Raw genomic sequence first — 21,641 nt, forward strand, 5'->3', positions numbered from 1 at the left:
TGTTTCAAGACCAGCTTGAGACAGAATTAGAGATACGACATCGATTATTTAAAACATCTTTATATCTGCCAATCACACCTTAAATCGTAGATCAAAGAACGAAGCAAGACACACCAGGAAAAGGGGGGCTAAAAGACGGAAACCCCCACCCGAGAACATTTGAATGATTAGATTACAAGGAAACAAATTAGGAAAGCTCTCTCTACGGGGATCGGGACACAGGGATAAGAACCATTTGGCCGGAAAGGATGACCCCCTGGGCAGGAAATTTGCCTTAAATATAGCGATGTTTCTACAGATCGGGACATTTTCTTCCGGGGCTATTGACCTGTACAGTCGCCGGAAGAAAGTTTGTCCGGTCGCGATCATAAAGCTTGTATTTTGTTTGACTTGAAGCGGCGAATAAACGACCCGTGACACACTTGATTGTCCATCTTTCTCCACGAAGCGAAGTATAAGAACCGGAAGTGACGTGGTGTTGGAGCGAACGGAAGGGACTCCGTGTTTTGACTGTTTTAATTGTGTGCAGTAATCTGCAAAAATTGCGAAGCTGACATTATGCTTATAGTTGTGGTAATCAAGGCTGGAGTTTTGTTCCTCGAGTGTAAGGTTTTTATAATTGTGCACAAATTTTAGTGTTTATCAATCCAAAAAAACTGTAACATGGTTCTATGGCTGCAACGCCCTTTACAAGTGGGTCCAGTAGACTTCAGCTTTCCTGACCCCAAAAAGTTGCCTTGTTGGTGGAAAGTGAGGCCTTTTACAGGAGCGGCCTACTGCCCCCTGCTGTGTGGAGAGTACATCGTTTTTTTCTCATTGTACTAGTTGCAATGAAGGTAAATGACTAAACAGAAAGAACCATTTGTAGAACCATGGTTATGAAGAGAAAGGGGTTCATCTTGTGTTTGGGTCAGTCTGAACAAGGAAACTAGAGATCCTCAGATTTTTTTTTTTTTTTTTTAACTTTTAATTCCTTTCAGGAGAGAAATGAAAGCACATACAGTCAATAAAATCTTGACAATGAACCAGAACACCACACCTGGTAACAGTCTAACAAGAAACACCGGTTTCATGAGTCCCATAGTTTTATGTCAGTCCACCCTTTATACCAGCGTCAGAAGGAGTTGATCAGTGTCTTGTTCCATCAGTTCTGGTCAGAAGAAGCTGAATTCTGCTCCAACATGGACCTGAGACCACAGAGAAGAAAGCTGCAGACAGGTCAGTGACTCTCTGACTCTCACACAAGTCAGCAGTTGATGAAAAGAAATTAAAATAAATTAATCAGACGATCCTTGTTGATGTTTTCAGAAGTTGAAAAAGATCTAGAAATGATTGCAGAGAAAATCTGAATCAGACCACATTCAAACACCTGACATGTACATGTGTTTATTTGTCAGCATGTGTGCTGTGTGTGTGAGTATTTGTTTTGTATGTATATTTGTGCTTTGATGTGTGTGCTTGGGTGTGTTTGGGTGTGTTTGTGTGCGTGCATATTTGTTTAAGTTCCTGATGACGCAGTTTATAAGAATCTAGTATTTTTCAACCACTGTTTTTGTCTATAAATATTCTTTATCAGCAAATAGTATACCATTATCGTGTGTCTGTGCTGTTGTAGTGACTGATAGTGTTATCATGTGAGTGTGTATTGTTAATATAGACCAGGGGTGCCTAATAGTCGGCCGCGATCTACCGGTCGAGCCGTGACATAATAAAATATGAAATAAGAAAATAAAAGAGAAGTAATCGACGCAATAACCATTTATGTGACATGAACAGCAGCCAGTCGGAGCTCTGGTCTCTTTCAATGTGAGCGCAGCAAATTTCATATGTATCAAGAATAATAGGAGCGTGAAACTTGACTTCCTGACAGGTTTGAAGGTGTCCTACATACATATTTACTGCTCAGATCCAGAGACACATTAATATCAATATGTTTGTAGATACATGAGTGGATAATAAATTGTACTTAAAATTAAACTTAAAAATATGTTTCTCATTTACTAAAATAATGATCTTTATTTATTAAGACAAAATGATGTATATGCAATTGTTTTCCAGGCATTTTACGAAATTAGGAAAAAACGAGAAGGAATTATAAGATTGTTTTTATAATGCAACAAACAAAATGGGATCCTTCAAGTCTTCTCTACGAGAGTCACAGACGTTCTTGTGAAACAACATCACGTCAGTCAGTTATATCAAAGTGAAGCTGCAGAATGAAAGCAGCTAAAGCCGGTTTCCTTCATGTGATCACGTGATCGGAACTACTGTATATCCTTAAAAACACACTTAAATAAATACACCATCACATAATAACTACATGCAAAGAAAACACTCTCATTTTAAAAACATAGTAAGAATAAGTCCATGTGTTGAGCAGGTGAGCCACAAATTCAAATGAAGCTCAGAGACGATCAGACCATCATCATCATCATCATCATCATCATCATCATCATCATCATCACTACAGTGCTTTAAGTTACTGATCTAAAGTTTTATTCTCGTTAAACTTGATCATAAAATGATTCAAATAAGCCAATGATAGCCTCTGTAAATACAATATTCTTGTTAATAAACGTGTATGTAAACATATAAACATTTATATTAAGTCTGGTCCATGTCAGTAATGTTTGAAATATATAACAATATAAACTGTTAATCCATTTCATGAATTAATTTGTTTTTCTCACGGAATGGAGAATCTCGGGTCTCGTGGTTCATTTAAACATGATTGACATATTTTAATGGAGGCGTGAAAAGGGATGAACCCGTCTGAACTCTACTTTGATTTGGATGAAGAAAGTAAAAATGCTTGAATTCCTGTCACGCACACATTCATACATCTGAATATTTTTATGCACTTTTTTCTGGGTTTGAGTGTACAAACTTTTTTAGTAGGAAATCAATGCAGTGGAGGATGAGATTTTGACACTCGTTTGAAAAACATGCACCATCTAACCCTGCCTGTAGAGGGCGCAGAACGTGTGAAGTAAAATCTGTTTTCCTCTAATGGAAACAGGACATTATGAAAGTATTGATTATAGTTTTTACACTATGAGGCGAGAACAACTTTTGATGTTGACAAGAATCTCACGAGTGTGTTTGTGTGAAGGTGAAGACTCTGCTGAGACTCATGGTGAGGACAGAGACTCCTTTAAATACCCTCAGTGTGAGGAGCACGATGAACAGACCAGCACTCAGAGGTGAGACAAGGACCTCCAAGATTGTCCTCCATGTCTTCATTCTCACTCATTCTACTTCTGTGTTCAAGATCAAAGCAGCAGCAAGAACCTGTTGGACCTGGACCAAGATCTGGACCAGAACCCTGCTGTGTGTCTCTGAAGAGTGATCGTTCAATGTGGAGATTGATTGGCTTCAGAGGAAGTGAAGAGTCTCCAGGTGTGAGGTGAGAGTGAACAAGTGTGAGTCTACCAGGTTCAAACACACATTAAACCAGAGAACTTCACTTCACTCTCAACACCAGCAGGGGGAGATAAAGACACAATTAAGAATCTCAAATGTTGCTTTCAGTTGTTTCAAGGTTATTTATGTATTCTGTTTATACTATATTGCATTATTTTTAACTTATTAATATTTATATTTATACTTTTATGAATACATTCACTCAGCTGTATATTTTAACGGTTGCCAAGCAACGAATTTTCGTTGCCAGTTTCACTGCAGTGTTTAAATTAAAAACCTCAAACGTTGCTTTCACAGTTGTAGTGCAGAGGTGGACATGTGCAGCAGTGTGAGGACATCTAGTGGTTCAGCTGGTGAATACCAGGATAGAAACAGATGAGAGTTGATCAGAGTTATGTTTTCATCAGGATCCAGCAGGAGGAACCAGAATATTCTGGACTGTTGTGAGTCCTTGAAGTTTAAAGTCTCCATATGTTATAATATTACATTTAAACTAAACAGTTTAGTTTGATAACATTTCTATTCTTATTCAGATGGTACTCTCTGTAATTTTGAGAGGAACCTTCAAGTTAGATCGTCTCCACACTGAAGAGCTAATTCACAGTCCTGACTTCATCTCTTCTTCTCAGAGTGGACCATCAGAGCTCAGAGCTTCTCATTGGTCAGCAACATCCCTCACAACTGGAAACCATACGGCTGGTATGTTCATGAGCCAGAGGAGGTCTTAATCCTAGAGGTTCCTTTTGTTCACCATCATCATTCAGCTGAATCCAAGTTTAAAATCTCTGGTCTTTGTGGTTCTTGAGATGATCTACTATCACTCTGACTTTCTTCTCTGTGATTCTGTTCCAGTCACTGGAGAGAAACTTCTACAACTATATGCAGAAGGAGCTGAAGAGAGTCTGGAGGTTTGTGAGTCCAGAGACTCCACAGACTGAGGAGGAAGATGAGAAGTGGAGAAGCATCAGGGAAGACTTCCTCAGGATCACAGTTCATCTCCTGAAGGACATGGAGCAGGAGGATCTGGCCGAGCGTCTGTGGAGCAGTAAGAACATGTGAACAAACATGAAGAAGCTGAAGAACACTTTCCTCAGATCTGAAGATTTTACTCCAATTTCACCTTCTACAATCTTCTGACTCATGTCACTTATGTCTTCATTCAGGAAGTCTTGCTTCCTCTCAGTCATCATCAAAGCCAGCATACAGACAAATCCAGCCGGATCATCTATATGATGCAAAGGAGCAGGTGTGGTGAACAACGTTGGTCTAGCCCGAGAACACATTATGCAGTCATATTTCTTATGTTGTTTAGCAGTTAGATGGATCCATTTTAACCACATGTTTTCTTCATAATATCCCATTTCGGTTGCCATAATGTTAATTTTATCTAATTCAGAAGTGCGTTTCTTAGTTACATTCAGGAAGAATATACCTATTGGATCATGTCCATTTTCCCAGCTTCCTAAACCATACAGTCCAGTGTCTTTGAGTGCAGGGGATGAAAGATGAACAGAAAGAGGATTACATCGATTCTTAACACAATTTGCTCTGGCCGTCATTTTAGTTATTGAGATTCGTTGGGCCAGTGGATAGAGATCAGTTTAATGACAATTCCATCTGGAGGGGCCAGTGTTAGCAACAACACTCTTCCAGGATGAACAAAGTGAATCGGTTTTAGATCGAATAATGTTCATGATGCATTCACGGGTGGTACATTTTGCAATAGACCTGCTGAGGTTGCAAAGTGAATCAATCTTACAATTAGGATGCCAGACCAGACAGAGATACTTTGGGTTTGGTCGCCAAATGGCATCGTTTGTGCAGGATCCACAATCGGCAACAGAACAGTAGTCAATTTGAAATGTCTGATCTTTTCCTACCTCGTCGTTGTAGATAGGAGGATAGTTTGGGGCTTGACGCTTTTGTCTAGCAGACAAATTCATGGGCTTGGCCAATACTACAGATTTTGATCTGGGCTGTAGCAGAATCAGTGGCCTTAGTGGATGTATCTGAGATGGAGAGATTTGTTTCCAGTATGAGAATCAGAATTATTATTTTATTTTGTCAAAAAAATCTGAGCTTTCTGTCTGCTGATTTTATAGCCTTTCTTAGCCAAGAAACGTAATATAATCTCAGTAGCTCTTAAATTATCCTCAGCCGAGGGCGCACCAATTAAAATGTCGTCAGCATAAAGCAAAAGAACAGCATTCTCAGGCAATGAGAGTTCCTCAAAATGCTTTTTTAGGCAATAGTTAAAAATTGCTGGTGAGTCAATGTAACCTTGTGGAAGTCTAGTGTATGTGAGATGTTCTCCTTGGTAGGTGAAGGCAAAGATATTTCTAGTATTCTCATGCAAAGGGATGGAGAAAAATGCGTTGGCAAGATCAAGAACAGAGAAATATTTTAGTTCTGGAGTGATAGCCGTGAACATCACAAAAGGATTTGGGACGACAAACCCAGAAGGGACCACAACTTGATTGATTGGACGGAGATCGTGCACCATTCGATATTCTGATTTACCCGGTTTTGGCACCGGCAAAATTGGAGTGTTCCACTCAGATTCAGCAGTGATTAAAACACCAGCCTTCTTCAATCCAGCAATAGTTGCCTCAATACCCTTTATTTTCTCAAAGGGTAGATGATATTGGGCACGTCAAATAGGAACGATTTTAGGTTTGAGAGTTATTTGGACGGATGGAACATGAATGAGACCAACGTCCAAGCTGTCTTGCATTTTTTAATCATGGGTTCCAGGGCTCTAGCTTCCCCACCAGCAACAACAGCCAAAGTAACATGAGGGACAGAAGTGTCGGAGAGAGCATAGAGAAAACCTTGTTCGTTTGTTAATTCAACTTCAGCCGCCACACCGTCCGGACCCACAAAAATGTCACCGCACACAAGAGTCAAGTTCATGTTTGCGACCAGATCGTGCCATTTGTCATCGTAGTCAGGGTCATCATCATCCCAGACATAGTTCATAGTTCAGTGCGGGGGGTCCGCAGGTGGATCATACGAGCGCAGCAGCATAATCCACTTTTTCCAGGTCTCAAAAGTCTTTTCAAGTTGGGAGAAACCATCAGGGGGTTCAATCACGTTGAACCAGTACACAGCGGCCTCCCTCTCTGGTGCGGGCAAGAGTTCATTTTCGGTGGAGAGTTGGGCAGAGAGTTCATGCTTGTGCAGCTCAGGATAATTGCAGCAATTGTAGGTTTCACCATTTTGGAATTGGACCAAAGTTCCAGAGGGCGTGAAAGTCAAAGATGTGCCAGTGAGTGATAAAATGTCTCTTCCCAGCAGGCCAACTGGACATTGAGAAGAAATCAATAGTGAATGGGTAAACTTGGTCCCCAATAGTTCACAAGGGAGAGGTATGCTGAAATGGAGGACCTGTGGTGTCCCAGAGATGCCAACAACTGAGGTGGTGTTGCCAGAGATAGGAAGTTCATATTTACTTGTGGTGTATCTTGCACCGGTATCCAGCAACATATTCATAGTCTGTCCTCCAACAGTGAGCTCTATGAGTGGTTCTTTGAGAGCTAACACCTCAGAGCAGCGTCTCGGGCTTCCCTATTGTGGCATCTGATATTGATTTGGAGCCACGTAACCGCCAAAACCACCCCTCGGCCTGGGTGGACCTCCACGTCTCTGGAAGTTGTTGAATCCATTGTCGGTTGATTGATAGTGGGAACATTCATTCGCCCAGTGCTCCAGAGCGCCACAGATGAAGCAAGCTTGGTCGTTTGGACTGCTTCGGTTGTTTCTATACCCTCGTCCTCTTCCCCTGACACGCCCACGCCCTCCAGCAAATCGCCACTGTGGAGCCATGATAGTGCCCTCAAAAGCATTTTCCAGGGCAGAGACAGGAACAGAAGTCTGAGCCATCTGTTTCCTTTTAGAGTCTTCTTTTATGTTTTTAAGTTGGGTTCTGGATAACTGTGTCTGGACGTCATAATAAGAGTTCTTTGCACTAGTTTCCCCTTTATTGTGGATTTTCAAAAAATGAATGACGTCAGTAACCCAGTCGTCATAAGGTTTACTATTAAGGTTAACCACTGAATCAAGACCCTTCTCGACAGACTCAGGCAGAGAGTTTATCATATTCATGCGGAACACTATTTGGGTGGACTGATCATGGCGAGGATCAGCTCCAGTTAAGTCTTGCCATGCCTGGAGACACCGATGTATGTACTCTCCAGGTTCCTCCATTGGCTTCGGTGGCAGATTAGAAAGTTGTCCAGAAGTGTAGCAGACAGGAAACTGTCGTCTGATAGCATTATACAGAGCCACGCGGTGATACTCGAAAGGATCGTCAGGATCGACGTCTTGAGTATTTGCTTCCTGTTCAATATTAGCTGCAGCCGTTGAGCCAGCAGCCCTGGAAGTGATGATGCGGAAATCTCTCATACACAGTTTGTCGCCCATAGTGTGATGTTCAATGCTACGAATCCAAGGTGCACCTCCCTGAGAGAGTGGAGGCATATTCTCCACTATTGACTGCAAATCCTTACGAGTGTAAGGAGAGTATATGGCTTGTGTAGGATCGTTAGGAAAAGGAACCATCGGCATTTGAGGAGTACCACGTGAAGGGTTCCTTGCATACTCTTTTAGTGATCGTAAATTATATTCACGTTTCGGCTGAGTCTTAGACTTTGCACCTCTAGGAGGTTGGGTAACTACCGGCGCCAGAAAATCTTCGTTTTCAGGATCACCATCAACAAAATCACATGCTTCCGACTTGCAGTTGGAGAACCATCATGTGCAGTCATGTGACGCGAACTAAATGCAACAGGTGGGATTAACTCACCAAGCTGGTCCCTTGAGGCTTGCTCAGCCTTACCTGAGGGAGTACTACAAGTATTTGCAGCTGACATTTGGGCACGTATATTTCTTGACGGATCATGATTTGGCACTTCCCCAGTAAACTCTGCGTCTTGGCTTTTGGCTTTCAACCACTTTCTTAGATTTCAGTTTCTGTCATTAGTGCTAACCAAATCAAGCATCCCAGAAACAATGGTGACAAGTGGAGCTTGAATATCAGATTCAATATATCTATATCAGATATCGTCTGATATTCAAGCAAGATGACTAAAAATTAAATAAAAATAATCCAATTCACAACAAAGTATCGTCAATTTAACTAAAGAAAGGAAAAGTTAAAACAGAAGAAATAGTAGTATTAAGAAATTTGACTTGTAGCGAGTAAAAGAAAAACTGATTATAATAATTATAATAATAATAAAAATAAAATAAAAATAAGAATGTAAATTAAAAATAAAATAAAAAAAGAATAGAAATAATAATAATGATAATAGTTAAAAATGTTAAAATAAAAAAACAACAAAAATAAAGAAAAATTTAAAATTTAAAATTTAAAACAAAATTAAAAAAAAAAAAAAATTGTAAATGATAATAATAAAATAAACGAAAATAATGGAAAATTAATAAAAATGAATGTTTAAAAAAAACAACCCATATATATATATATATATATATATATAAGGTTATAACTAATTGTTAAAATAATAAGATGTAATTTGTAATTGAATCTGTTTATTTTATGTAATTTAAATGTATTAATCGAAAAATCAAGAATACTGATCTAATTAGATAAATGTGATTGATTTAATTGAATAATTACACTAATTGAGTCAGTAGCAATAATCAATTAAGAAGTAAGTAAAGGGAAAACCAGCAGGGGGCAGCACATCAAACACAACACCAAAGATCAGAAATTGAGAGAAGAAGAGAAAACAGGAACTAGATGTCAACAAACGTACACACGTGCAAGCAGTCAATGACACACTTGTTTCAGATAAGCAGTATTAGTTAAACAAAACAACAAAAGTGACATGCAATGTGACCAATTGTAAGTTGATCAATTTTGAGTTGATCAATTGAGAGTTGATCAATTGTGAGTTGATCAATTGACCATGTGAAATAGGAGGAGAGGGTGGTTAAGATAATGGGGTCAAAAGGTCATTAATACATGCAAAAACAAAGGATGTCAACAATCAATGTTAATTGTGTTATTGTTATTGAACACTGCAGAAGAAGGAGAAAATTGATATGTGAGTTGTTTTTGTTTTTCTTCTTTAACCAATTATAACACTAATTAACTGTATAATTAACTGTATATATTTATATATACCTTAATTAAGAAACAGGAATAATTGTAAAATAACTATTGTCAACAAAGAGTGTTGCTTAATAAAGAGAGAAGATAATTATATTAAACCCAACCAAAATACTTAAGAGATAAACAAAGAAGGGAAGGAAATAAAGAAAAATGGGTAACAATATTACTGATAACAAGAGATAATTGAAATCAATCAACAAAAAAATAAAAATAGAAATGACAACAATTGGTAAAGGTAAGAGAAAACGTAAGAAGTAAAAAATTGAAGGGAGAAGAAAAAATAAAATTCAGAACACCAAAATAGAAACCTGAACAATCACTTTACACATTCACTTCAATTAACATTACTTGCTTTCATAAACAAACAATCTAGAAACTAGAATTCAAGATGAAGAAATAATTTGTGTGCGGAGATGAACCAGCAGGGGGGGTCAGTGAGGAAAAAGTGGGAAGTCTTAGAAGTCCAACCTCTAAGTGAAACCACTCCTACCAAAAAGGAAACTTTCTTTCGGAGCTCAGTTGCCTTGCCGCAGCTGACCAGACAACGTCTGCCAAGCAGCAGTTCTTATCAGCAAGAGATAGTGTCCAAAGACACACACACATACACTCTCAGCTGAATCACACAAAGTCAGAGATCTTTATATATACAGACACAGACAATTTAAACAAAACAGGCCAGAGAGACACACTATGCTACGTGGAACGAGACTCTAACCAGCCTGTCGTGTCTAAAGTGTTGAAGTCATAATGGCAGGAGCCTCTCAAATCGCTCAATTAGCTTCCAAACACCCTGGATAGGAGCCTCTCAACTATTCCATTCTATTTCAACCCCCATCTAACTAACTCTTAACTAATCACCAATGAGACTTGATCCATCACCGTGATTGTTCGGAAAAATTAACTAGTCCTGACTATACTGCCAATTTTTTTTTTGTGGAGCCTCTCAACACAGAACACAATGAGATCTAACTGGCCTACACACCCACAGCTGGCAGAGTCTTCAGACCAGGATACTGGGAGAGCCTCTCAAATCCCACCTATCCCCAAATTAATGATAGCTACTTGGCTTACTGAAAAAGTATGTCTACCATAATCACCCATTGGCCAAGCATCCTAACTAGTTAAGGAATCTGAAATTAAAAATGTCAGACGCCCGGTAGAGGGAGCCACTTATACTTCCACCCCTACTCTGAATTCCCAAGGGTTACCAGGTCGTGTAACCGTCTCCTCTGCCTATCAATCAAACTTAAATTCTAATCAACGTTTTTTCTTCAAAACTTCACAAAGTTTTTTTTTCAAAACTTCACAACGTTTTTCTTCAAACTTCACAACGTTTTTCTTCAAACTTCACAACGTTTTTTCTTCAAACTTCACAACGTTTTTTTTTCAAACTTCACAACGTTTTTCTTCAAACTTCACAACGTTTTTTTTTCAAACTTCACAACGTTTTTCTTCAAACTTCACAACGTTTTTCTTCAAACTTCACAACGTTTTTCTTCAAACTTCACAACGTTTTTTCTTCAAACTTCACAACGTTTTTTCTTCAAAACTTCACAACATTTTTTCTTCAAACTTCACAACGTTTTTTTTTCAAACTTCACAACGTTTTTTCTTCAAACTTCACAACGTTTTTTCTTCAAAACTTCACAACATTTTTTCTTCAAACTTCACAACGTTTTTTCTTCAAAACTTCACAACGTTTTTTTTTCAAACTTCACAACGTTTTTTTTTTCAAACTTCACAACGTTTTTACTTCAAAACTTCACAACATTTTTTCTTCAAACTTCACAACGTTTTTTCTTCAAAACTTCAACCCGGGACACGATAATGTCGTCTACACTTAATACAACAACAAACAGCAACAGACAATAAAATACCCCAAAAACGAGCATCAGTTTAAGAAAGCAATATTGTAAAATATAATCTAAATTTGTGACAGAACCAGAGACTTACGTTTATTCGTCCAGGCAACCAAAACTAAAAAATATCTAAGCTTTCCTAACTTACAATATACTTTCAATTAATTCCAAAATACAAGCTAACAAAAATCTATGTAGGAAATAAGAAAAAATCTTTCTCACCTGATTCTTGAAGTAAGGTATAATGGCGCCTCTGGTTGCCTGGAGAACAATCAGCTCAGAGTTCCTCTCGGAATCGAAAAGGCCTTCAAACCACCAGTCCACGCCAAGGGTCACGGTCACCAATTTGTTTGGGGTTTCTCTGTTCCGAGGAACACCGACCCCTCCCCAGCCTCGTACGTGGTGGTGGACAAGAAAGACAGACACAGTATTGCGTTTAAGAGAAATAATGCTTGTTTAGTGAATTATGAAAAAGTCAGAGACAAACTTACGTGATCACGGGCGCTAGCAAGCAGAGAGATCTATCGCAGACGTCTTCGAATGCCAGAACGCAAAGATCAGACAAAATGGTGGATCTTTATAGTAGAATATTCAGGGTAACACCTCTAGTCAAATGTGAATGTAGGATTGGTCAGTGACTGTAAACACTTGATTCTAAGATGGCCGTCTCAGGTGATCGTAGTGGAAATTTACCAAAGTTGTTTAGTCTCGAGAGAGTTTGTTCCCAGCAACTTACTGGACTGTTGTGTCTTTCAGTGTGAGTTCTCAAACAGGTTTACACTGAATTCCTGGAATTTGGGATTGTTTAATCTTTCTGTGTGTGTGAGGCTTTGTGACCTCGGCCTTTGAGTTGTGAACCTGAGTTTAGTTTAAGTGAATGCAATGCAAGAATAAGATTATTTAATATGAATTAAATATGAAAGATTATCAGTTAATCAAGTGACTATTTGAAATGTGTGTTAAATCTAGATGATTGATTACAGTAAAGTTGTCATTTCCTTACAGTGTGGAGAACAAATGAAGAGGAGCCTGCAGAAGAAGTTCCACAGTGTGTCTGAGGGGGTCGCTAAAGCAGGAAACTCTGCTCCTCTGAATGAGATCTTCACTGAGCTCTACATCACTGAGGGGGGCACAGACCAGGTCAACCAGGAGCACGAGGTCCGACAGATCGAAGCAGCCACCAGGAACCAGACCAGACCAGAAACCACCATCAGACAAGAAGACCTCTTTAAAGCCTCACCTGACAGAGAACGACCAATCAGAACACTGCTGACGAAGGGCGTGGCTGGCATTGGGAAGACCCTCCTGACACAGAAGCTGACCCTGGACTGGGCTGAAGACAAAGCCCACCAGAACTTCCACCTCATTTTTCCTTTCACCTTCAGAGAGCTGAACCTGTTGAAAGAGAAGAAGTTGAGTTTGATGGAACTTGTTCATCTTTTCTTTCCTGAAACCAAAGATCTCAGCAGCTTTGAAGGACTCCAGGTTCTGTTCATCTTAGATGGTCTGGACGAGTGTCGACTCCCTCTGGACTTCCTCAACAGTCGGCGCCTGATAGAAGCTACAGAGTCCACCTCAGTAGACGTCCTGCTGACAAACCTCATCAGGGGGGATCTTCTTCCCTCAGCTCGTCTCTGGATCACCACACGACCTGCAGCAGCCAATCAGATCCCTCCTGAGTGTGTGGACATGGTGACAGAGGTCAGAGGGTTCAATGACCTCCAGAAGGAGGAGTACTTCAGGAAGAGGTTCAGAGATGAGGAGCAGACCAGCAGCATCATGTCTCACATCAGGAGGTCACGAAGCATCTACATCATGTGTCACATCCCGATCTTCTGCTGGATCACTGCCACAGTTCTGGAGGACATGTTGAAGAGCACAGAGACAGGACAGCTGCCCAAGACCCTGACTGAGATGTACATCTACTTCCTGGTGGTTCAGATCAAAGTCAAGAAGGTGAAGTTCGATGGAGGATCTGGGACTGACACAGTTTCTGATCCTGAGAGCAGGGAGATGATGGAGTCTCTGGGAAAACTGGCTTTTGAGCATCTGCAGAGAGGAAACTTGATCTTCTATAAGTCAGACCTCACAGAGTGTGACATCGACATCTCAGCAGCTTCAGTTTACTCAGGAGTGTTCACTCAGATCTTCAGAGAGGAGAGAGGACTGTACCAGGAAAAAGTGTTCTGCTTCATCCACCTGAGTGTTCAGGAGTTTCTGGCTGCTCTTCACGTCCACCAGACCTTCATCAACTCTGGAGTCAACCTGCTGGAATCAAAACCAACATCTTTACTAAGAATCCTTAGTAGAAAAAGTCAAACAGAAAGGTTCTACCAGACAGCAATAGAAGAAACTCTGAAAAGTCCAAATGGACATCTGGACTTGTTCCTGCGCTTCCTTCTGGGTCTTTCTCTGCAGACCAGCCAGAGTCTCTTTCCGGGTTTGTTGACACAGACAGGAAGTAGCTCCTGGACCAATCACAGCACAACAAAGCTCATCAAGAGGAAGATAAGTAAGAATGTGTCTCCAGAGAGAATCATCAACCTGTTCCACTGTCTGAATGAAGTGAAGGACACTTCTCTGGTGGAGGAGGTCCAACAGCAGCTGAGATCAGGAGGTCTCTCCACTAAACAAATGTCTTCTGCTCAATGGTCGGCCCTGGCCTTCATCTTACTGTCCTCAGAGGAACATCTGGACGAGTTTGACCTGAAGAAATACTCTGCTTCAGAGAAGGTTCTTGAGAGGCTTCTGCCGGTGGTTCAAGCTGCAAACAAAGTTCTGTAAGTTGATCAAACACTGAAACATCTCTGATGATATGAAGTGAACATGAATGTTTGTTTTACTCTTTCATCATTGTTGTCTTGTTGTCATGGTTACAAAGTTGATCATAATCTTTGGAAACCTGCTTCATATTTTCTAAACAAATGATGATCATCTATAAATTCAGATACTTTTCCTCAAATAAACTCTTTCAATTCTTGTCAAATAGAAAATTAAAAAAGTCACTTGTTGATGAAACTCGTCTCTTTCACAGGCTGAGATGTTGTTGACTGTCAGAGAGAAGTTGTTCACTTCTGTCCTCAGTCCTGGACCTGAGCAACAATGAAGAGCTTTCAAATATTCAAATAGACTGGCTGATATTGAGAAGGTTAAGAAACACATGTTGGTCAAAAGAGCTAAAGCGTCATCAAAGTTATCGATCTCATGGCAACTATGAATAAATAGAAAATAGAAAAGCTTTATTCATCCCCAGAGGGGAAACACACTTTCACAACAGCGCAGTTTAAAAAAATAAAGTGCAAGGAAAAAGAAATAATAAAAGAGATAATACAAAATAAAATAAAAACGATCTTAAGAATATACAATTATTTACAAAAATTAGAAATTGAACACTATTAACAAAATAAAATAGAATAAAAATAAAATAAAATAGAAATAAAAAACGGAAAAAAATAAAACAAAAAACACACGAGAAGAAAAACACACTACGGATTAGCATCAGGATATTTAAAGTAGAGAGTTAAATATCCTGACACCAGTTGGGATGAAGGACCTTCTATAACGCTCCGTCCTACACTGGGGGTGCCTGAGCCTGCCACTGAAGGAGCTGGCCAGCTCCTCCACGGTCAGGTGCAGTGGGTGAAGAGCGTTGTCCCTGATGGAGGATCGTCTGGAGAGTGTCCTCCTCTCTCCCACCTCCTCCACCGAGTCCAGCGAGCAGCCCAGGACAGAGCCGGCCCTCGTGACCAGCCTGTTCAGTCTCTTCCTGTCCCGGTCCGTGCTGCCTGCTCCCCAGCAGACCACAGCGTAGTGGATAGCAGAGGCTACCACGGAGTCATAAAAGGTCCTTAAAAGTGGTCTGCACACTCCGAAGGACCTCAGTCTCCCCAGGAGGTGGAGGCGACTTCGGCCCTTCTTATACACGGCGTTGATGTGTGTGGACCAGTTCAGTTTATTGTTGAGGTGAACACCCAGGTATTTGAAGCTGTCCACCAGCTCAATGTCCGAGCCCTGGATGCTCACCGGTTGATGTGGTGGGGACTTTTTCCTGAAGTCAATCACCATCTCCCTTGTCTTACCGGTGTTTAAGCAAAGGTAGTTGCTCTCACACCAGTCAACAAAGTCCTTGATGACTGACCTGTACTCCAGCTCGCCCCCCCCAGACACGCAGCCCACAATGGCCGAGTCGTCAGAAAACCTCTGGAGGTGACAGCTGCTGGAGTCATAGGTAAAGTCCGCCGTGTAGAGGGAAAAAAGGAAAGGTGACAGCACTGTCCCTTGAGGCACCCCGGTGCTGCAGATGGTCACCTCAGACCTGCAGTCCTGCAGCCTCACATACTGCGGCCTGTTGGTGAGGTAGTCCATCGTCCATGCTGCCAGCTGTGTCCCAACTCCTGCGTCCTCCATCTTCTTCCTTAGCAGCGCTGGCTGGATGGTGTTGAAAGCACTTGAGAAGTCAAAAAACATGACTCTCACAGTGCTACCGGCGGCTTCCAGATGAGTCAGTGCCCGGTGCTGCAGATAGATGACGGCGTCGTCCACCCCCATCTTTGGCCTGTAGGCGAACTGCAGCGGATCCAACGCAGAGCTCACCGTCGTGCGTAGCTCCCGGAGTACCAGCCTCTCCAAGGTCTTCATCAGATGGGAGGTCAGGGCGACTGGTCTGAAGTGGCTTGGCTCCTTCGCGTGTACCGCCTTGGGAACCGGAACCACACAGGAGGTCTTCCACTGGACCGGGACCTTCTCCAGTTTGAGGCTCAGGTTGAAGATGTGTGTGACCAACTCACAAAGTTGATCAGCACAGTCCCTGAGCAGTCTGGAGCTGAGTCCATCTGGTCCAGCAGCTTTCCTGATCTTCAGTCGCCTTAATTCTCTCCTCACCTGTTCAGATGTAACAGAGAGAGGTGGCTGTGGGGGGTTGGGAAGCTGAGGCAGTAGGGCTTGTTGGGGGGGAGAAAGGTGGCTTGGAGGTGAGAACAGTTGGGGGGAGGGGGCTGAAGCAGGGGAAAAACAGCTTTGTGAAGAGTGGGGGGCAGAGATGGAGGGGGAAGGGGGCCCTGATCAAACCGGTTGAAATACTGGTTAAGTTCAGTGGTCGGTGTGCACGACTGACACACCAACACTGTGTCTCAAATCGCATGGCTCCATCTCCACATTGACGTTGTAAACAGAAGTTACGTCTTGTGTATATATGTATATATGGAGTTGCCCAAGACACATTTGTGCTTTATTTATATATATATATATATATATATATACGCATAAACTTACAGGTACATTTTTAGCCAGCAGTAGAAGGATGAGACGTCTTCGGTGCTGATACCGGCCTAAATATCTCGCAAATATTTTGTTACCCATATTTTTTCTTTATTTCTTCTTCCAAACTTGCAAAAAGTGCTGCCAGCAGGTGTCGCTAGTGTTCCTACAGCTGGTTGAAATTATCGTTAAATAGTAGAAGAAAAAGCAGCCGTCGCGTTATTTCCTGTTAGTGTGTAGCAGCAGAGTTTGATTTGAGACATACTATCTGCGGAGGATTAGTTACTAGTTAGTACGTACACTATCCTGATAAATACTAACTTCTAATATACTAAGAGAAGTATGTGATTTGAGACACAGCACAAGACTTGGTATTTCCTTGAATTCGGCCATGACACTTTCAGACAGACATGTTGTACGAGTGCTTCTGCTCTGTAGTGCTGGATCAGCTGTAATGAAATCAAAAGTTATTAACTGATGGTCAGACAAAACTGAGTTCTGAGGAGAGACAATGATGTTTTTAACTTCAAGTGTGTATGCTGGAACAATATTTAAGGTGTGGTTGAAACAGTGAGTAGGTTCATGTACGTACTAAGAGGAGCCAATGGATTCTAGTATGGAATTAAACGCAGTAGCCAAGCTATCATGAACCAATGATCACTTTATCTGGTTTAAGGACCAGGCTGGATACGAACTAAGGGAACAGGGCAAGTTAATATGCTCATTATTATTTAATTTAAAGACACATAATCATCCTCATACAAGCAGGTTTCAGTAAAGAAAACATTTGTAAAATCTGATACGAGTTCATTAATAAGTGCAACTTTTGATGACATGGATCTTGAGCTTAGATCCTGTAGAGCGGTCGATGTTCACTGGTTCTAATGATTGTGAGATTCCTGAGCTCAACCACCAAATGTACTTTCAACTTAAGAAGGATTGAAGGGGTTCAGGTGTCACTACAATCTTCTTGTTGACAACAAACCACAACCTCAATATTGTTGTTACTCTATCATCATGATTGTGTTGTTATCATTGTAATATATGATATATATTTATGCTGATTATGTGTATTATGCCAGGCATTGTACATCACAGAGATATTGACAATGTTTATGTATTCATGATGTGTGGGTGTGTTTACGGAAGTGCGTATGTTACGTACGTGTGTTTGTAATAAACTACCGGAGTAACATCCACGCTGGTGTCTCGTGTCCCTCACTACACCAGTGAAACTAAGAGACGAACCCGAATATATTACAGTTACATCATGTTTAACAAAGTTGTTTCTAATTTATACAAACAAGCTTCAAATATTTAAACAATGATGTCACGATGATCTGATGAGAGTAAATAGTTTCGTTTGTTTTTAAATAAAGTGTTTAAAGTTGAATAGAAAATTAAAAAAGTCACTTGTTGATGAAACTCGTCTCTTTCACAGGCTGAGAAGTTGTTTCCTGTCAGAGAGAAGTTGTTCACTTCTGTCCTCAGTCCTCAGCTCTCCGTCCTCTAGTCTGACTCTACTGGACCTGAGTAACAACAAGCTGCAGCATCCAGGAGTGGAGCTGCTGTCTGCTGGACTGAAGAGTCCACACTGTCACCTGGAGACTCTCAGGTCAGAACATCATCTTTTCTACATCATCAAAGCTCAAATGTAAAGTCAGAGGTGGAAACACGAGTCAAAGTCTGTCGTCACTTTGTTCTTCTACTTTTATACGGGTTAAATAAAATCAATTCAGTCTTATCTAAGTTCTAAAAGAAAACATTAAGTAAGTAAGTAAGTAAGTAATATTTATTTATATAGCGCTTTTCGAGACCAGGGTCACAAATTATAAACAAATCCTAAAGTTTTAACCTAATGTAGAGAAAAAAGCTAAATAATAAAATCTTCATAACACGTGTAATAATGGTATAGTGACGTATTTAAATAAAGTTGTGAACCATATAGTATTGTTACCAACCTGCGTTCCTCATTATGCAGGCGGATGATGCGTGGTTGGGGGCGTGTCTAGGTGTGCGTGCTCTGTGTGCGTGTTCTGGGTGTGTTGATGGGGAGGCGAGCAGTGAAGCATCATATGCACGTTTGTCCGGAGAAATACCGTTGGAAATAAAAACCATTGAAGCCAGTAAAGTTGTTGTTCCTGTGGAGACTCTCCGTGACAATCTTCATCTTAACTATACGGACATATAAGTTACCACCGACGAACGAGCAACTAAGTTGATAACTTAGTTTCGGAAACCAGCGGCTCTTAACTACGGTAAAGACGCCAGAAGGCTGGAAAGGTAACAGTATGAAAAAAAGGCAACACGTCAAGCAGGAGTGCAAATAAAGCACAAATGTGTATATTTATGAAGCTGTTTTGTAATAAAATAACGTTAAAGAAAACTTAACATCCTCATAGAGATTTCTTAAAAACATTTATCCACATTTGTACAGTAAGACATAAGTAGATTTACTACACAAACTGGACAAAACATGTTCTGTTGATACATAAAGTATTTAGTCATTGCCTCAACTTGAACAACTTGATCATCTTTATTAACAAGTACAAGTTAAACCTGACGTGAAGCAACAGAATAATATAAAACAATATACCGTAAATATCAATAATTTATGACACTCGGAGCGTAACATTAGATGAAGTTTACTTACTTTTCATTCTCTTTGGTTTTAAATCTTCCATTACTTGTCACTTCAGTCGGTGTTTCAACAATAAAGTCACATGTCCATCACTTCTGTTGTGGCTTAATGTTGAAGTGTCGTCGCTTTTGCAATCGCATTAGTGTTTGCATTTGTTGTGAGCTTTGTTGGCCACCGTAGCTCAAACTGGTTTAGTCTGGTGTCACTGTTTGACCAACATTTATATTGAATTTGAAAGGCTTCCATTTTTTATATGTATTTTAAAAGGCTACGAATTTAAAAAAAATGAATTTAGAAAATATATTTTTAAAGTGTTGAAGTTAGAATATCAATGCATGTTTGAAAATGTTTTATTTTTGCAAATATTTGAACATTTGAATTCAATTACTCAAAAATCTAATTCAACCTTACAACATTTGAAATATTAAATTCAACCATTCAATATTGTGATGCTCTGAGATACTTCCATAGGGGAGACACAGGTGGAAACAATCAGGGGAGAAACCAGACAGGTGACACAGGAGGAAGGGCAAGTGACCTGAAACGAGAGGGAAGTTACTTTTGAAAATAAAAGACAAGACAAGGAGCTCAAGACATTCTTTATTATGGTGTGACCGCAAATAAAGCCTTTCAATTATCGAGAAATAAATAATTGAAAAATTCACTTGTTGATGAAACTCGTCTCTTTCACAGGCTGATCAACTGTGGACTGTCAGAGAGAAGTTGTTCACTTCTGTCCTCAGTCCTCAGCTCTCCGTCCTCTAGTCTGACTCTACTGGACCTGAGTTACAACGACCTGCAGGATCCAGGAGTGGAGCTGCTGTCTGCTGGACTGAAGAGTCCACACTGTCACCTGGAGACTCTCAGGTCAGAACATCATCTTTTCTACATCATCAAAGCTCAAATGTAAAGTCAGAGGTGGAAACACGAGTCAAAGTCTGTCATCACTTTGTTCTTCAGTGAAGCAGCTCATAGATACATTTGTATGTTTGTGTAGCAGGTAAAGATGTTACGTAGTTTATAAAAATATCATCTTAATAAATCATTGTAATGATAAACAAACAAGCGTCAACTTTAAATGAAAATGAATAATAATCAAAAGAACATATTTCAAAGTTGAATGTGGTCAGAATGTGGGACTATCACAGCACTAACAACTGCTTCTGTCTCAATGTTTTCTTCGCTTGTTCCCTGAATGAACTTTTGTGTTTGTTCATCTTCAACTGAAGGACATGAAACTACATGCGTACACTGGAAGAGGGAGGAGCTCAGATTGGCTGCTCTGCATGTCAATCAAATGTTTATTGTGAGGATTGTTTGAGATCTATTCTTACGTCTGAACGTCAACCAATCCACACAATAACCATTTGATTGACATACAGAGCAGCCAATCTAAGCTCTCTTCTCTATAATTCACAGATAATTAATGTTCTTAGACTAATTAGGTTAAATTGGATATTTTACCACGGCATACATGTATTGATGGTATAGTGACATATTTAAATGATGTTGTGAACCATATAGTATGAAAAAAGGCAACATGTCAAGCAGAAGTGCAAATAAAGCACAAATGTGTATATTTATGAAGCTGTTTTGTAATAAAATAACATTAAAGAAAACTTAACATCCTCATAGAGATTTCTTAAAAACATTTATCCACATTTGTACAGTAAGACATAAGTAGATTTACTACACAAACTGGACAAAACATGTTCTGTTGATACATAAAGTATTTAGTCATTGCCTCAACTTGAACAACTTGATCATCTTTATTAACAAGTACAAGTTAAACCTGACGTGAAGCAAGGGAAAGGGGAGGTACAGGAGGAGGATGGAAGAGAGTCTGGCCAACAACAACACCAGAGATGTCTGGAGAGGTTTGAAATCCATATCCGGACATCAGACCAGGCTCTCTGTAGCAGCGGGGGATAAAAATTGGGCCGACAACTTAAACAGTTATTTTTCAAGGTTTGAGGTGTCGGCTCCCCCCCCTGCTCAACCATTCACACCTCTACACTTACCTTCTCCTCTCCCCCGAGCTTGTATTGTTTCAGCCCCCCCGCTGACTCCACAGGGGACAATGCCCCCCCACCCCAGCCTGTCCCTCACACCTCTCCAGGTGAGAAATCAGCTTAGGAGAACCAAGACAACAAAGGCCCCTGGACCAGACGGCATCGGTGGCAAAGTACTCAGGACGTGCTCTGACCAGTTAAGTGAAATTGTTGGACTTCTGTTCAACATGAGCTTGACCCTGGGAAGAGTTCCACTACTGTGGAAGACGTCCTGTGTGGTACCGGTGCCGAAGACTCAGCACCCTAAGGATCCC

At 40.5% G+C, this 21,641-nt stretch overlaps 1 protein-coding gene across 2 annotated transcripts in view; it reads left to right on the forward strand.

Moving 5' to 3' along the window:
- The window catches only part of LOC148085221 (uncharacterized), a 337,696-nt gene that overhangs the window by 227,112 nt on the left and 88,943 nt on the right, over positions 1-21,641 (forward strand). Inside the window, exons 1-8 of one of the 2 annotated variants that reach the window (XM_087783364.1) lie at positions 1,129-1,218; positions 3,113-3,203; positions 3,272-3,406; positions 4,053-4,122; positions 4,276-4,468; positions 4,587-4,669; positions 12,424-14,198; positions 20,009-20,182. The exons of the other annotated variant lie outside the window; for it this stretch is intronic. Coding sequence (XP_087639490.1) covers positions 1,182-1,218; positions 3,113-3,203; positions 3,272-3,406; positions 4,053-4,122; positions 4,276-4,468; positions 4,587-4,669; positions 12,424-14,198; positions 20,009-20,182 — 2,558 coding nt within the window. The 5' untranslated portion in view covers positions 1,129-1,181. Of the gene's footprint in view, positions 1-1,128; positions 1,219-3,112; positions 3,204-3,271; positions 3,407-4,052; positions 4,123-4,275; positions 4,469-4,586; positions 4,670-12,423; positions 14,199-20,008; positions 20,183-21,641 lie in introns of those variants that run through there. 2 annotated transcript variants of the gene reach the window in all.

This window comes from Callionymus lyra, chromosome 2, assembly GCF_982586985.1.
Source record: "Callionymus lyra chromosome 2, fCalLyr1.hap1.1, whole genome shotgun sequence".
Lineage (NCBI taxonomy): Eukaryota > Metazoa > Chordata > Actinopteri > Syngnathiformes > Callionymidae > Callionymus > Callionymus lyra.